This window comes from Myotis nattereri (genome assembly GCF_964212035.1).
Source record: "Myotis nattereri genome assembly, chromosome: 13".
NCBI classification, from domain to species: domain Eukaryota; kingdom Metazoa; phylum Chordata; class Mammalia; order Chiroptera; family Vespertilionidae; genus Myotis; species Myotis nattereri.
The window spans coordinates 28496265-28513274 of NC_138088.1; the positions used below are offsets into that span (position 1 = coordinate 28496265).

Below are 17010 nucleotides of genomic sequence, written 5' to 3' on the forward strand. Positions count from 1 at the left end.
TTGCAAAGTCCGTTTGGTCTTTCTTTGCCCTTGTTACAGTGAACGGGGTTCACTGCGCACTGCTTCTAGGGTGCTGACATAAATGAACAGAGCTGGTCCAGAATCAAGTGGAGTCACTTACATTTCCCAAAGTCACAGGATACTCTGCACAGAAACTAATCATCCAGTACCATTTCAAATAAAAATTTAACGCAGTCAGAAAAATGTGACTAAATCTGATTTGTACCATTTCATCAGGTGACATAAAAATGAGAGCATTTCCACAGGACAAGAAATTAGAAAGTGTAAAGTGCTGAGAGACCTCAATACTTATTTTAGAGCAGTACCAGAAAATTCCACTTTTGATTATTATTTTTTTAAAATCCCCAAATACAAAAAAAAAAAAAAAAAAAACACAACCAAGCAAACAATAACTTCAATGTTTTCTGGCATCCCAGATGTCAAATCATCCTTCATTTTAAGTAAAAAAAAAAAAAAAAAATCAGTGCATATGTTATATAGGTAAATAAAAACAGGAAATAAAGCCCTACCCTCATATTGCAAATTCTGTCCAATTACCATTTTTTAAAAAAGCAATCTGCATGTGGTGTTCTGAATGATGACCTAAGAATATCTTCTCTCTTTTCTTCCTTTTTGGCACAAAATTCAGGTGTGAATAAGATGCTTTGGTCCTGATACCAGTCACCAGAGTGCTACGGACGGGTGCAGTGATGGCCGCTCACAGATCTCCTGTCTCCACGTTGATGAAAGTTGGCGGGGGTCCCGGAGGGGCACTGCTACCAGCGGCCACTGACACTCGCAATGTCCGAGTGGTACTGACGGGGCAGCCTCCCGCTGGCTCCACCTTCCAGGAAAGAGGTGCGTGCATTTGGCGGTTCGAAAAGCTTTCTCCGGTTTTTATTTAGTTCTAAAGAGAGAGAGAGAGAAAGAGAAGTGTTAGAAACTCCATGGAGAACGTCTGTAATGTACAGGACATGGCAGTCAAGCTCAGAAAATGGTGTACTGTAGGTTTGGGGGAGGAGGGAGTCAAGTCTGGTAGCGAAAGGAAAACCTTTAGTTGATGGTCAAGACATTTCTGAAATGCTAGAAAGTCTGATATTAAAGGCAACATGTTGGTAGCCGAGAGAATCGAGGACAACGTGTTGTTATTGCAGTGTCAACTATCTGGGGGAGGTGTCATTCTCAGGATCCTCTAAACTCTGGATATACAAGTTGAGCAGGTTGACCTACCCCAAATGTCACCTCAGAGGCAAAGGGATGGGGGGGACATCAATGCTGGTGAAAGGCACAGGAGAGCATGTATTACACCAAAGACACAGAATGTTACTACAGCTGTTGAGCTCACCCACATCAAATACAGCAACCATTAAATTATTACAGTCAGACATGAAAAGACCCCACATCTGCACATGAGAATATTGGAGGAAGACATGGCTGTGTTCGGCCCCAGCCCTGTGGCTCCACCAACTCGTGATACCTGTGATCCTTGGGTCAGAGGAGCTATATGAAGAAGCATATCAGCAGGAGGATTCATTGAATAAAAAGTTAACTTAGTGAAAAATAGCAACCACTCCAGGAAATAAACAATTGAAAACCACCAATACTTTACATTTTTCGGGGAAATCTCAGATGCTCAATTTTAAAGAAACCAGAGTACATAGAAAACAGTCTTTTTCCAACTAAAAATTATTAACCAGAAAGGGAAAAAATTGAAGCAGCCTACCTTGTTTATGACTATACAACCACTCTATTCTCATCACCCCACATAAATGTATAAATCCTCCTATCAGCTGATGGAACTCTTGCTGGTGAATTAATACAAGGAACAGGATTGTTGGCCTCTGATAGCCAGATATCTTCCAACGTATTCAATTTCAAATAGAGAGATTATATAGTTAATATGCTTAAAGTTGTCTTTTTTTGGGGGGGGGGGGGCAGGATGGAGCCAGTGATTGAGCACCTTATATTGGCACAGTATTCAGTTCCTTTTTAACCACACACAGGTACAATCCCCTTTCGAATTCTGAAGTTGCACTGCAAGTGATGGCTGGCTACAGTAATGCTGAGACGAAAAACACAGACCCATGTTGCAGGGGGTTACCGGTGGCCAAGGACAGCCAGATGGCCAGAAGTGCTCTGGTCTCCTGAGTTCTGGAAAATGGACCAACACCCTTAACATTTCACCTCACTGCCTTCCAAAACGTTAAGTGTCTGCCCCATGGGGGCAATGCATAAGTAGAGATATCTCTTTTTTGTTCACATTTAGTTCTTCTGCAGGGAGAAGAAAAATGTCATGATTTATTAGAGTTTATATGACAAGCACTTTATATTTGTTTTGTTGTATTTAAGTCCTCCTTAAGGGGTAGATAATATTACCATTCTCCATTTTATAGGTAAGGAAGTTGAGTTTTAAAAATAGTCTAAGTGCCCTAGCTTGTTTGGCTCAGTGGACAGAGTGGTGGCCCGTGGACCAAAGGGTCCTGGGTTCCAGTCGAAAGCACACACATACCTCGGTTGCAGGCTCCTCCCCGGCCAGGGTCCTGGTGTGCAGGAGGCAACCAATCGATGTATTTCTCTCACATAGACGTTTCTCTCTCTCTCTCTCTTTCCCTCTCTTAAAATCAATAGAAAAATATCCTGAGGTGAGGATTTTAAAAAAAAACAGTCAAAGTAAGCAGTTAAGTGACAAGCTTTAACCCTGCCTGATGCAAAGGTCCAGGCCCTGGGCTGCAGGGATCCATCCACTGTGCGAAAACCAACCAAAGCATCAGGAACACAAATTTGAGAAATTGGTAGTCCCACCTATGCCAGACAGCAGAGCTTTGCTTCACAGTTCATATGCCAGTTTTTTTTTAAAAAAAAAATAGAAAAATGTAGCTTAAAAACTTTAAAGAAGCAAGGAAGATACCTTAACAAGCAAAAGACACATGCAGGCATGCTTATAGATAGCTACTGTATCAAGTTCCCGCAGAAATTCAGAAATCAAGACAGAATTTAATATATTTAAAGGCAAGTATAGGAGAGTTAAGAATAGATGAATCCTCTGAAGTGCACAGCCTGGGAAAGTTTTGTCACCTTCAAGTTGAAACACTTTGTTTGGCCTTCATTTTCTCGTGGGGGAATAACCCACGCACCAGGACACACACTCCCATACTATAGAGGAGGAAAGGCGTGAATGAGGGCAAACATTCTACTCCCTTATCCCACGGAACACGTCCAACGGAGCACACGAAAACCAATGGGCCAGTGAAGAAAACAATTTTTTCATAGACAATGAAAACTTTACTCTGAAAAGTCCTATCAACTAGGTTTTGGGAAGAATAAAATGACTGTGAAGGAATTCAGCCATTCCCTAAAGAATGTAGACTCTCAAGGACCAACTCCTATTGAATAGACTTTAGCCTTTTAAATTAAAAAGCAAATTGTCCTTTTTTTTTTTCCAATAAGCCTAAGGGATAATTGGGAAAATACCAACCTTTTTCTCTGAAATTCCAAGGGTCACACAATCCTGGCAGCTCTCAGGATCTTGTTGCGGATCTGAACAGAGTCACAAACTAAAAGAATAGGTCGGGAAATGTTAGATCTACCTGAGGCCTTGGCGGGAAGCCTGACAACAGGATGCTAAACGTCCTTTCACTCAGTCCCTGCATATTTAGCTAACTACTTACGAAAATACTGAGAGAAGTAAAAAAATTGTCAAAAAATCATGGATTTGAAGAAAAAATCATTGTTTTCTCTCATCCATTTCTACTAGAGATAAACCTCATCTCCTATAACACAAAAATACATGTCTTGTGGCTCAAAATAAAAACAGAACCAAACCTTACACTGAAAGAACTCTGATTATAAGTTTAAAGTTTTAAAAAGGAATTGTGAGCAAACTCTGTAACCACAAGGCCAAGGCCAACGCACGTCCAAGCTGCCCAGCTATCCTGCACCTACCTGGAAATGGAATGTTCTGAGGCTATAAATGGATGTGTTTGTTATCAAATGAGCTGAACTGGAAAAAGAAGCTTTTTGATGAAGGGCTTCTCAATAAAAACTGATTATTTGCAGAGAAAACAATTTACCAGGTTCAAACAAATGCAGGCAACAAAGTGAGGTGAAATCATTCTTAAAATAATCAAGTACTTCCTGCCGTGCAGAGCATTCATAAGGCATCTTACTCAAAGTCCCGTTCCCGTTCACAGCAAGGACCTGTGAGTCCCACTGAGAGGCCGGCTACGGGAGCTATAACCTCAGCAGATCCACGCTGAGGATGATGATTGGATAAAACGTGTTTTTAAAGAGGACTCAAACCCCCTCCCTGCTGTTTCCCACTGAACTCCCCCAAACCCACCTGGAATAGATCACAAACGTGTTCCAAGTAAAGATAGTAACAATCCAGCTGGAGCCCTTGGAAGTATTGAGAGATGGCTGCTTGTTGCTGGAGGCCTTACAGAGTTTGGAAGTGGGTTGGTACACAAAGAAAACTGAACTTTCATTTTACTGTCACCGACATTCCATGAATCTCTAGAGAAAGATCATGGAGTTCTGGAACACACTCTTCTATAAATGTGCTGGCCCACAGGCATATTTTAATATAAGCGTGGTGATTCTGTGAGTTAATCAAATTTCAAGTATAGTGTAAACTCCATTTTCACATTAATGGATGAATGCGAAAATATGTAAAGTAAATTCGGTTCTAGGTATAGCCCTCTGAGGTGGAGCTTTAGGGTAAACAAGTTAAAAAAACAAATTATCCTATTTACACAGACAATAAAAAAAACAACAGGGGAGGCCCCTGCTATTCATATGTGCACCACGTGGAAGGATAGATGTAGAAATAGAAGGTAACTTCACAGGATCATCTATTCCAATCCACCTTCATGGTTTTGGAAACTCGCCCAAGGACTCACGCGACGGCAGAGGCAAAGCCCAACTCTCCTTGTTTGAATACAGTGTTCTTTGTACTGTGTCAAGCTGATCTTATGAGCAAAAAAGAAAAAGCGTCTGCCCTGTGGAGCTCCCTTAATGCAGCCGCTTGGGGACGCAGGGTGGAGGAAGACGTCCCTAATCACTGATGCGTGCAGAACCGTGTTGATCCACAGAGGACCCAACAGGCTGCTCGATGGCTGAATTTCCACCCCTGATTCAAAGCCGCTCCACTTATGTCTGTTTCAGATATTAGGTCTATAGATAAGATTTCCTATGGGGAAGTGGGTGGGGGATGCAATCTGCTGCTAAAACAAAATGGAAAACCACTGAGGTTTAAATTTTACTTGCTGATCTGATTAGTGACTGCTGTTTGCAAAGGACTCTCACCAGCTGGATGCACCTGCTGGCCTCAAAAAGGCACAGCCTGCAGCTTCAATGTTCTGAAAAAGCCAAGTCATATTCTCACCACACCCCACCCCTGGCTTTTGCCCTTGGTGTCTACGTTTTTGAAACACGGATATTCATCAGACAGTCTTCAAAAAGTAACCCAAAGTTTGACCCCCCCATTTCTTCCTCATATTTCTCAAAACACCTTTTGGAGGTACACTGTTCTGTATTTGCCGACTCCTGACTCATCAGCTGGCTCAACTCCTTTCAAATAGGAGGTCCCCAGTAAATATGTGTAGAGCATTTTGTAATACATAGAATATGAAACCGCTGCATACAGAAGGCAGTCTGGGAGACAGACAACATTATTTTCCTTCATTCTGTGACTAAATTTCAGGATCCTACACCCTTCTGTGACTCACAAATTTCATGAAAACTTTAGTAAAAAAAAAATAAAAAGCATTCAGACAAGTAATACCTGCCAATAGCACGGAGCATTCACCTCTGCAATGACCTCTGTTGGTATACAAGCACACATGCACTTGAAACACGACAGCCAATCCAGAATCATTATTCACTAACCCAATGATCGCTGCTGAACACAACAACAAGAAAGGAGAATTGTGCTGCAACCCCTGGCTCACCTTCTGCAAAGGGCAATTTTGGTTAGATCTTTCTGGAGAAATCTGTTTTAAGGAACGATACTGTCACAGCAGGTTTTCCGGCGATGTCTTGATGAAAGAGGGGAGGTTCTGAGCACTGGTCATACTGTTAGCAGGAAGCACTCTGAAACCACCAAGGTGCCCGGGTGGCAAGCAAGTGGTAAATGGGTCGAACCAGCCCCACTGGCTGAGACCACTGGCAGAAGTTATTCAGACTTAAAATATGAGTGTGAGCATTTATATTCACCTGAGATTGCAAGCAGCATTTTCCTCCTGGCACCAAAAGTCGTAATTCCCAGCTCCTTCAGATCCTGATCTGTGAGAGTGAGGAATGTCTGAAGATCGATCTGTGGGTGAAAAGGTAATCTATAACCAATATACTAAGGATTTATTTTCTTCCTCACTGTAGGTTCAACTCCTTGTTACACCTACTTTGTTTATTAATTATACTCTGCCTACTTCCAAAAAAGAACAGCGGTGTCACAACCCTAAGGGACAAGAGTAAAGTAATTAAGGGGATGAAACAAAAGTGATTATTCTATCAGCAGACTTAGACTAAGCCAGCGATTTACTGCACGTGAGATTAAAAACAGATCTGAGCATCCTGGAAGCCGGGACAAAAAGGGAAATACAAATTGTACATTTTTTTTGTGTGTGCGAACTGATAAAAGGAAGAATACATATCTTCCCAGAAGAGAGAAAATATTTCTTAGCTTTGACTTAGTTAAGTATATCTCTATAAAAAGAAGCTGAATTACAAGTATCATAGGTGGTATCTTCCACTGTGTTTTACATAAGAATGACAGAGGAATTCCCAGGCTTCATCAGACCCATAACCCACTTGGCTGGGCCTGGCAGACAAGAATCTTTCCAGGAACAGTATAACTGTGCTCTGTGGCATCAGCAACGAAGGGTGGAGGGCAGCTAGCCGAGGATCTCATCCCGCCCTGGGAGGCACTGTGGAAGAACAGATGGGCCTTGGGCTCCAAAGGCAGAGAGAGATGGGTTCAGATTCTGACTCTGACAAGACTTCTGTGGGCATTAAATATGATTGTAGACATAAAGCAAAGGGCTCACCAAGAGGATAAAAGAATGGGCAGCTATGGCTGATAACAATGTATACAGAAATATCTGGGAAAGTTGCTAAATAAATCTCACAAGACTAGTTAATGAGTGACTCTTATTAAGTTATACCTGAATATTGGAAAATATCCTAAATAAAGGAAGCAGTACCAAATTTCAACACACCTGAAAATAGTAATGCATACTTTTTCAAGAAATTAATTTGAAATTTTGTTTTGATTTACAAGTTACACCCAGATCTTGTAAAACCTTTTTGTTTTTCATTTATCATAGATCTAAAGCTATGTTTTTAGAAATTCTATTTAATGGAGACTAAGAATTTGGGGGTGCCTGAAATAAAGGGCAGGACAGTAATTATTTTAGGCTTTGTGGGCCATATTGACTCTGTTGCAACTACTCAACTCTCCTGTTTGAGCTCAAAAGCAACCACAGACAAAATATAAATGAAGCTGTGTTCCAACCAAAACTCTTACTGACAAAATCAGGCAGCAAGTCTGCAGGCTGTAGTCTGCTCTAAGCTAATAAATATGAAATAAAGCCAGCCACCTTTGTTTTATATGATCATATTTTCTTCCTTTTTGAAATAAGTGGATAAGAAGTACCTATAATAAATTTATTTCTGTGCTTCTTCAAATAAATACTATAGATTAAAAAGAAACCCTGAATGTTACTGAATAATATCTAATCTCACTTGGAAACCTTTTGTTTCTGGACAAGTTAAAAAATACCTCTGCCCTTGAACTTCTCAATCAGCCACCCTCATCTAAGCAGCAGGACTAAATAAGTGCAATTCCTTGATGCACTGATGATGAAAATGTTATTCAACTCACAATATCCTTGGTTAAATTTAGAACACTAATTATCCAATATACACATTATAACCTTTTTGGTATTATAAAAAAAAAAAAGTAAAGTTCAGCAATCAAACTTAAGTTATTGAGCTATGGGCAATACCTTAAATTTATGATACAAAGCACTAAAAAATCCTGGATTCTTCACTGATCTGGGAATTACTGACTTAATCAGATGGTCTCTAAGATGCCAGTGTCAAACTAGAATTGAATAGACACATTTATGGAACTATTCTAACTCTCTGCTGCACTGGATTAGCTGTGCCTGGGTAAAATGACAGCATTATCAGAAAGAGTCATGCTCTGTTCTCTACGCCAGAGCGTAATGGCCATGGCTGAGTAGTTAGACCAAATCCATGGCAGAGATGGTTCAGAAAACATCTCAGTTTAGGCAAAAGCCAATCAGTAAATTAAAGAATAAATGAGCATGCAAAAAAGTACATTATACTCTGTGAGAACAGACTTCAGCAACTTAAGGAGGATGGGGTCAGAAACAACCACACATTTATTTCAGGTACTGGTATTTAAGTGCCACAAATAAAGATAATAGTTTAAAGTGTGAAATCACATTAAATACAGACTTGTTGCTGACCTTGAGAGCAATGAATCAATACACTGTTTAGCTAAAACTGTTGAAGGGGTGTTTTTGTGAACACACATCCTGTGTTTACTAGTTGCACTAAATAGGAAATGAGATCACGTTTTTCTTAGCAGCAAAAACAAGCAAGCTATGAGACTTGAATCAATGCTCAGTGAAAACAGTCACAGGTCAGTGAGGGATTTCATTCTAGAAGTTGTCGTACACAGAACCCAAACGAAGATGGGGGGATGAGTAAATAATGACTGACCTCTTGCTGCTGGAAGACGTCTGTGTATTTGCCCAGACCCAGTTTGCTGAAGAGCTCGGGGAGGTCAGAGCCTTTGAAAGAGCTGTTTAGGTTACAGCCATTGCTTCCTGTCAGCGAGGAAATGCAGTCCATGTAATTGCTGCTGCTGAGATAGTGTTCCGCTGAAGGGCAAACGAGAGACAGGCTTGAAGTGCAAATGCCCGGAGAGAACAAGGTTTAATTAAAAGTTTTAATCCCTCCAATATTTCAGCTTCATTGCTGGGCTGAATAGAACTGTAGCTGCAGAAGCAGAGCAATCCTTTACGGAGTGAAACACTGGCTTTTCATTAACGAAATGCCGGTTATTGCTTTCAGAGAGGCTCTTGCCATTTATAAGGTTACACTTGGGAGGCAGCAATTCAGCAACAGTGCCTCTGCAGTTAATAATCATTAATCACTTTCTCATGGAGCATTCAGAAGCATTTGCTCTTTATAATTGATTGCGTGTGAATTAAGTGAGGAATCGGGAGGAAGACCCTTGGGACATAATTAAGGTGCGGAAAGGTACTGCAAGTCCAGGCTCCTTTCGGATGGCTCTCTGCCTCCACACTTGTGCTCACCTGCGGTCAGAGGGATTCTGTAATAGTGCACCACATAAATCCCCTTCCCTACAAAAATATAATTGGGCCGTAAGCTCACAAAATAGAGTAGTTCCAACATGAAGAGTACCATGAAGTGAGACAGAAATGCTGCTGGAGTTCCCGGATTTCATTTAGGACAGAAACAAATCGGTCTCTTGAGAAAAATTCTCTAAGACAGCAATGCTGAGCTTTGCTTGGCTCTAAAACTGATTTATGGGTGACGATCTCTCCACATTGTGTATAGTTCTCAGGCCCAGTGACATGCACAGCTGGGTGATGGCCTCGTGAGCCAGGCCAAGTAGTTGACCAAATATTTAAATACTCTTCAAGATCTGCTTTGGAGATTCTAGCGGAGCTGTGCAGCCCGTATCCCCGGCTAACAGCTGGCTCTTGTCGATGTAGGGATTCAATCTTCTTACACCAAAGATGCAGCCTCATAGGGGATTCCTAGGGAGAGAGGGAAGGAGGACACTCACCTGGCCAGTGAGGTCCACCTAATCTCCTCTGGGGTCAGTGGGTTCACCAAATCTAAGAATTACATTCTGCACTGTTTTGGGTGCCACTAATAACTTCCTTCAGTTGTTTTTATCTCCCAATGGAGGAGTCCTTTATCTCAAGTGGAAGGAATTTCTTGATAAGAGTTCTCTTTCTCTTAAAAACAGATGTCTTATCTCTTGTGGAGAGAATGTGACGAAAAAGGATCCAGAACCAAGTTCAGAAGGCCTTCGGCCCTGGACCACTCCACCATTTGGAGGTAAGGCCCCATGTCACCAGAAAAGATTGAGGGAGTGACCAATGATGTACTGGGTCAAGGGTGATGCCAAGCAGGATACGATGGGCACAATGAAGTGACCGCTGGACTCGACAACATGGTAAGTTTACCATATAATTGTCCAAATGATAAATTTACATTTTTGAGAGTAAAAGTGGGAGTGATTGAGAATTAACACTGGAACAACTGGTATAAACAGGGATGCCTGGAGAAAACCTAGACATTGGTAATGCTGACGAGGGTGTAAAAAAAAAAATTACTTAAAACTGTGCTGTTCAGTACAGTAGCCATTGGCTATACTAGTACGTAGCTACTGACAATTAAAATGTTCAGTAAGTGTGAAATATACACCAGATTTTAAAGACATAGTATAAAAAAGAATGTAAAATATTATATAAAAATATCTTTATGTAGATTACATGGTTAAATAATACTTGGCATATATTGAGATAAAAAAATTCATTAATAAAATGTGAAAAAAAATGTGCTAAAATATTCTTAGTGATATCTGTTAGTGTACATTGTTTCTTTTTATCGTAACTACTTAAACTCCCTATTCTCTTAAAACATCTGACAAAAGCAAAATAACTGTTTTTTTAATGATTCCCTTTTATTAAAGAATTCTGATATTTTATCCCTAATCCTGAACCTCAGTGCATTTAAGTTTACAGACAATTTTAATTACCCAGCATCAAGTGAAGGGAAAGGAGAGGCACAGGACTAATTTATTTTGGGCTACAGGACAAAGGTCACTTCCACCTCTAGACCTACCTGGCACCAGCCCCCGTCTCCAGGAAGGGCCCAGGCGCCCACAGACAGCGCACAAGGGCATGAACGAGTTGACCGTGCTCTCTTACTGAGACTTGGCCAACCCCAGACCGGTATTCTCAAATCGGAGACCCTCTGACAGCACAGCAACTTGATTGATGGTAACACCCGACTTACTGAGTGACTACTGTGCTCATTTAGATGGCTTTTAAGGAGCCTTCAAATCCTGCACGCTCTGCGTCTCAGGGCTCCCAATTCGTCCCAAACCCTGAACGGAGGCATGTATTGTGATGACTATTGCCAGTTCTCATCTGCTCACCTTGTTACACAGCCCAGAAGTGTGGGTGCTGTTACAGACAAACCACTGGACTCATGCTGAGTCTCAACCGCATCTTTCTAAAGCCAGAACCCTTATGCTTTAAAGATAAATTAAATTTACATAAATTCAGTTACATCTTGTCCATTTAACATATCAAATGCTGCTTTTCACCTTCAGGAGCTACCTACAGAGCAGACTTTCTTCTGCTGTCCAAGATGCTAATCTGAACACAGTCTGCTCCACATCTTGAGTGTTCGTGTCTGTGTGCGTGACTCCTTCCTATATTCATTCAACAAGCATTTACTGAGCACCTACTGGGTGTCACACACTGTCAGACATTTGGGAAGAAATAACAAATCAGGCACAGCCCAACAGAATGCCTGGCATGTGGGCATTTAAAAAGTGTTCACTGAATGAAAAATATGGTCCCTGGCTGTGGAGCTCAAATTCTACAGGAGGAGACAATTACGTACACAGGTAATTACACTCTAGACAGGTGCATGAGTAAAAGCAAGTACAAAATGCGGTGAAAGCAGAACACCGCCTGGTCTGCTTCCCCGGAGAAAAGAAGGAAGGCTTCCCAGAGGAGGTGGCCTGTGGATTATGACAAACACGTGAAGGCACGGAGTGCAGAATTCATCCTTGAACATCACTCTCAACCAAATAAACAAATTTCACGCTAATTACACCTAAAAGTATGATTAAAAGTCAAAGCTCACTTGATTTGTTTTGTTTACGCTTGGGGCTGCCAATAGAAGCTGCAAATTCATTATGGCTGGCAGGTCCTATTCCATTTCGGTCCCTCCAGTTATCAGATTCGCTTCCACTTCCCAAGTGCTCACGGCTGTTGGACCTCGAGAGGGACACTGATGAGCCCTGTCGACAAGGAAAGCCAGACAAGGAAATGTTTAATAAGGTGGGTGGAGGGGAAAGAATCCCCAGTAGACCACTGCCATTTACTTCAATTGCTAACCACTGCAGTCACCCACGGATGCTGCTCCTGGGGACGAGGCTGTGGTCCCTGTCTCTGTCTTCCAGCCACCGAGGACTTGGAAATATACACCGTGAAATCTCTGTCCCTCATCGTGAAGGTGCCCAGCAGAGTTCTGAGAGTCCTCGGTATAAAGACTTACTCCTGTAAAGATCTACAAGAGATTCTCTGCCTTGTGCCACACGAAAAGGACAGACAATGGGGAAGAGGAATAGTAGACCCAATGCTTTGACAAGAATTCAGCTACCAGGCTAATCAAGTTGGAGGGCAGAGAGAGATCTGGCATGACCCCGGTGTTGGCCTCATCTAAACAGGATCTCTCCAACAAATCACAAATACCTAGAAAAGTCTACCTTATTTCATTCCCCCAAATCAAAATAATAACTTAAAAGATCTCAAAGTCTGCACAGAACTAGCATTTATTCATTCCATCACCATATTACAGACACCCTATTTTGAACTGGATCTAGAAAATTAACGCCAAGATTCTCTGATTTCCGAAGTTTCACATTCACTGGGGAATTCCAAGAGAATCCTTTACTGTTCACTTCAACACTCTCACCTAATTCGGTCTCACAGCGGCCACACCCTCCTCTCACACTTCCTCCTTCAAGGCACCAGGACACCACACTCCCGGGGTTTCCGCCTACGGCACTGGAGCTTTGTAGGATCTTCCTCCCTTTCTACTCTGAATGTCATCTCACTGGGCTTGATCTGGCATTCCTTCTCTCTTATTCAGTAATCTCACCTCTTTCAAGGTTTAACTACATCCAGGACTCCAAAATTTTTACTTCCAGATTTAACTTTTCTGTTCAAATTACTATCCTGGAGCTGCCAATCTGACACCTCCATGTAACTGTCTCACTTTAAATTTAGGGTACCTGCAACTGAACTGTTGTATATCTGTCCCCACCAGCTACACCCAAACCTACTCCTTTCTTAGTATCCCTACATCTCAATATGTAACTCTACCATTTACCCAGTTGCTCAAGTCATTCTCCTCCCTCCTTCCCGCACCACAGCCCATCCATCGGCAAATTCTGTCCATGTTATCTCTGAATACACCCACACACTCCTCTCTATTTCCACAACTGCACCAATAGCCTCCTTCATCAACATTCCAAGCTCTTGGTTTTCTTCAGGGTAAAGTTCTCCAGTGGAAATAACAGGAACCGCTAAGTATTACTCAGAACTTACCGTACACCATGCTATGCACTGGCCGCCCTCTGCCATGTGATCCTCTAAACCACCAAATGAGAAAACAGGCTCGGAGGAGTGAAGTCACTCCCCAGAGCTGTACATCGATCAGTGGTGGTTGCCGGACCCCACAGCCCCTGCACTTAACTACATTGTCACAATGATCATTTCAAACCGTCACACTGTTGGCCTTTGAGAACAGAACTGAATTAGCATTTCTGCACACCCCATCCTACCAAACAAAGGTGAGTGAAATGGATGAGACTGTAGGTGCATCCGTTGAAAGAATCAGCACAGTGTTAAGGTCACTGCCAACAAAAGTTGTTTAGTTTCTCTCAGAGTTACAATGGCAGCAAGAGGACTGCACCTCTTAGAGCCTCAAAACTTTTCCCTACGTCCCTATCTTCTCATTGCTGACCGTAACCTCAATCTTTAAATACAGCTGTCAGGTTGCTACTGTAGGCCTGACGATGAAATTCAAAATTCACAGGAGACTGACCTCCTTTTAGTATTTCAATAGTATTTGCTTCTTCACTCACGCAAAGAGACGAAGAAAAAAATGCACTTTTGCTTTCACCCTTCGTCAACAGTCTAATTTATTACAAAGAAAACAGGTGGAAAGGAGAAGGTCAATCTACAAATGCTAGTGATTAGACTAACAATTACGAAACCCTTCACCAGTGTTTGTTTTTCCGTCTGCAGTGTTCTGGTTGAACATTGTGATTCTTGGATCGGTCATTTCCATCCGTGTTTGGGTTTGCTCAGTCTCCCCAGTTGGTGTGTGCATGCGTGTGCGCTCTTATTCCATCCCCATTCGCAAAGGGCTCAGAGCCAAAATCTGGTCCTCTCAAGCTGAAAAGGCTGGCCGGGCGCGTCATGTGTAGCCCGGCTGGGGAGCTGGGACCTCTGGATCCCTTCTCCATGTGGCGCGGATGCCAGCTTCCCAGTCTCACCCTGCAGGGCAGCCAACATCTGGGAAACATAAAATTCTGGAGTTCTTGTTTGTGATACTTCCTGCTGTGTTCCTGGCACAACTGAACACACTGACTTTTTAACTCATATCTGAACACTTGCTTTTATTGAATATTTGCCTTTTCTCCCTATGGTGGGCTTGCTAGTGATACCCCTGAATAAAAGGATTCTTTATACATTTTATGGACTATTGTTACATCTATCCTTGGCTTAATCTCAGCCTTGTTTTAGCATTTACGACAGTCTCCTCCTAACAAAAACTCAGTTATGAATTTACATCTCCATAACGAACAGCTGATCCACAACTCTGAGAGAAGACATGTAAAAAAGCATGTTAGAGTGCATCCATTTTATAGCAATATGTTTATAAGAATAGAAATTAAAACAACTCCCATTAATGACTTTTCTTAATGAAGAATGGGAGGTGGGAGAAATGATGACTGTTCTCCTTTGCTGAGAGCAGACAGGAAGAATGGGTAGGGATGACTTTACAAACCTCAAAAGTGGTTGTCATTGTGGGCTTATAGGACACGTGGTTGGCCCTTCTCAGCTCCTTGATGGTCTCGGCTGGCATGGATTTAGAAAACCCGAGGCCGCTCCAGGTGTTTGTTGGTGTTCTGACCTCCGTCACCACTGGTTTCTTTAACATAGCTTTGGAACACAGAATATACAACAAAAATGCTTGATATTTTTAATATATTTTTTAAAATATTGATGCGTGCTGTTCCTTTGATATATGTAAAGAAATCATACCTGAACATTATTTAATACAAAATGACTTAAAATATCATAAAATATTTTATGCCATTATATTTTAAAATGCTACATTATTTCATAATTGATCTAATGCTAATCTACTCAATAAAGTACATTTAACCCCAACAAAACTTTTGCAACTTTGAACTTAAACATTTTTTTTACGACGGTCCAATTTCACAATTCAACGTGAATACTGGAGAATCTTGTATGGGTCTTTGATGGGAGAGGGGAGAATCAAAATCATTACTACATCACATACCTTTGGTTGCTAATAGCTTCTTTTGTTCATAGTCAAATGCCTGAAAAAACAGAGCGAAAATATTTTATTGCCAGTTTATCCAAATGTCATGCTGATTAGAAAACCAAGGTTTTGACTAGAGCCCAAGAATCTACCTGCTAAGCACCATAATGTCTCATTAATTCAGTGCAAGTCTGATCAATTTAAACATGTTTTCAAATCTAATTAATTAGAATATAAATTACTACTTTTGACTTTAAGTTGAGACAATGACAAGAGCCAGAAATCTTCCTTCAAAAGAAAAAAAAATCCTATTTTCTATGAATATTTAAAACACCAGGATAAGTATATGCTAAAGCACAGCAAATAACTTAATAGTAGTTCTGCTAAGTTTCAAAATAAAGCATTATGAAAATGCTTTCAGGTTATCTACCGGCCTCATTTGTTTCTCAAAATCCCCTCTTCAAAAGATGGCCTGAAGTAGTGTAATGTCCAGACAGCTTAAGAAATTATGTAGCCTAATTGGAATGGTCTTTGCTTTTGAAAGGAGAAAAATAGCAAATGTCGAGCTTTAAGCTATAATAACAGTAAGCATTACAATAAACTAAGCCTAGCTACCTTGCACTGCATAGGAGTAGGATGGCACTATCCACCGTTTCATTCACACTGAATAAGTGACATATGACACAGTCAGGTCTACACAGAAACCAAGGTAGGTCATTTGGAAGAAAGTGGTCTAGACAGAGCGACATCTCACATGCTAACCCAGGGTTCTCAACTGCCCAGCTGAGGAACTGAGACTTGATTAACAATGTCTGAAAGGCTACCAGGAGGCTGAGAAACAGCTGGCAAGAGCTCTTCTAACCCTTTTCCCAGGGGACCACACCACCATACGTAGGCTGCACACCCAGGTAATTCACAGTGTGAAACAGGAGACTTCTAAGCGGGAATGTGCCACAAATAATACTTAGGTCAGGATAACACAAGGAAACGGGCTGACCCTGACAAACCAGGACGTGTGGTGAGCTCTGAGAACGTGGCAGTAAATCAGGAGAGTGGATTTTTAGAGAACACATTTGACGATGGTTTTGAAACGTTAGATCTGAAATGGCAATGGCAATTAAAATCAACTTTTAATGATCAACATCTAAGGGCAAGGTGTGGGAAGATCCTACATTCACTTGTTCAATAAATATGTATGGAGTGCCTCAAGTTAAAGAGACTGTGCAGCACTTTGTGGAAGAAAACCACAATTAATAAAAAAAATGAAAAATAAAACCTATAGCCTCAGAGCATGGAGAGCCTCAGCAGGGATGGGTAAAGGAAAAAACTACAAAAGAAATTAGGAAGTGAGATAAGTGTGGAGAGAGCTGGGGATTCAGCTCTCCAAGGACCGCTGGAGACAGAGCGTTCTCAGCTGGGGGAATCAGGGAGTCTTCACTCCTTTTCCCCATCAATGCTTGATGACTACTGTCATTGATTTCTTATGGTTTTAAAAGTCAGCTCTGTAGTAATGGCACAAAAACATCTATTTAAGTTGAAACTGTATCACCAAGAACATTGCTTATCCATCCTAAAAGAAAAAAACACGGAAGTGGTTCACTCTAGTTATAAAATGGATGGAAA

General features: G+C 41.4%; 1 protein-coding gene across 1 annotated transcript in view; it reads right to left on the minus strand.

Annotated features, from left to right (window-relative positions):
- Positions 1-635: 635 nt before the first annotated feature.
- The window catches only part of BICC1 (BicC family RNA binding protein 1), a gene marked incomplete at its 5' end in the record, with an annotated part of 120304 nt that continues 103929 nt past the window's right edge, over positions 636-17010 (minus strand). Inside the window, 7 exons of the mRNA XM_081105216.1 lie at positions 636-907; positions 3476-3554; positions 6214-6313; positions 8749-8909; positions 11947-12103; positions 14884-15038; positions 15406-15445. Coding sequence (XP_080961342.1) covers positions 3499-3554; positions 6214-6313; positions 8749-8909; positions 11947-12103; positions 14884-15038; positions 15406-15445 — 669 coding nt within the window. The 3' untranslated portion in view covers positions 636-907; positions 3476-3498. The remainder of the gene's footprint in view (positions 908-3475; positions 3555-6213; positions 6314-8748; positions 8910-11946; positions 12104-14883; positions 15039-15405; positions 15446-17010) is intronic.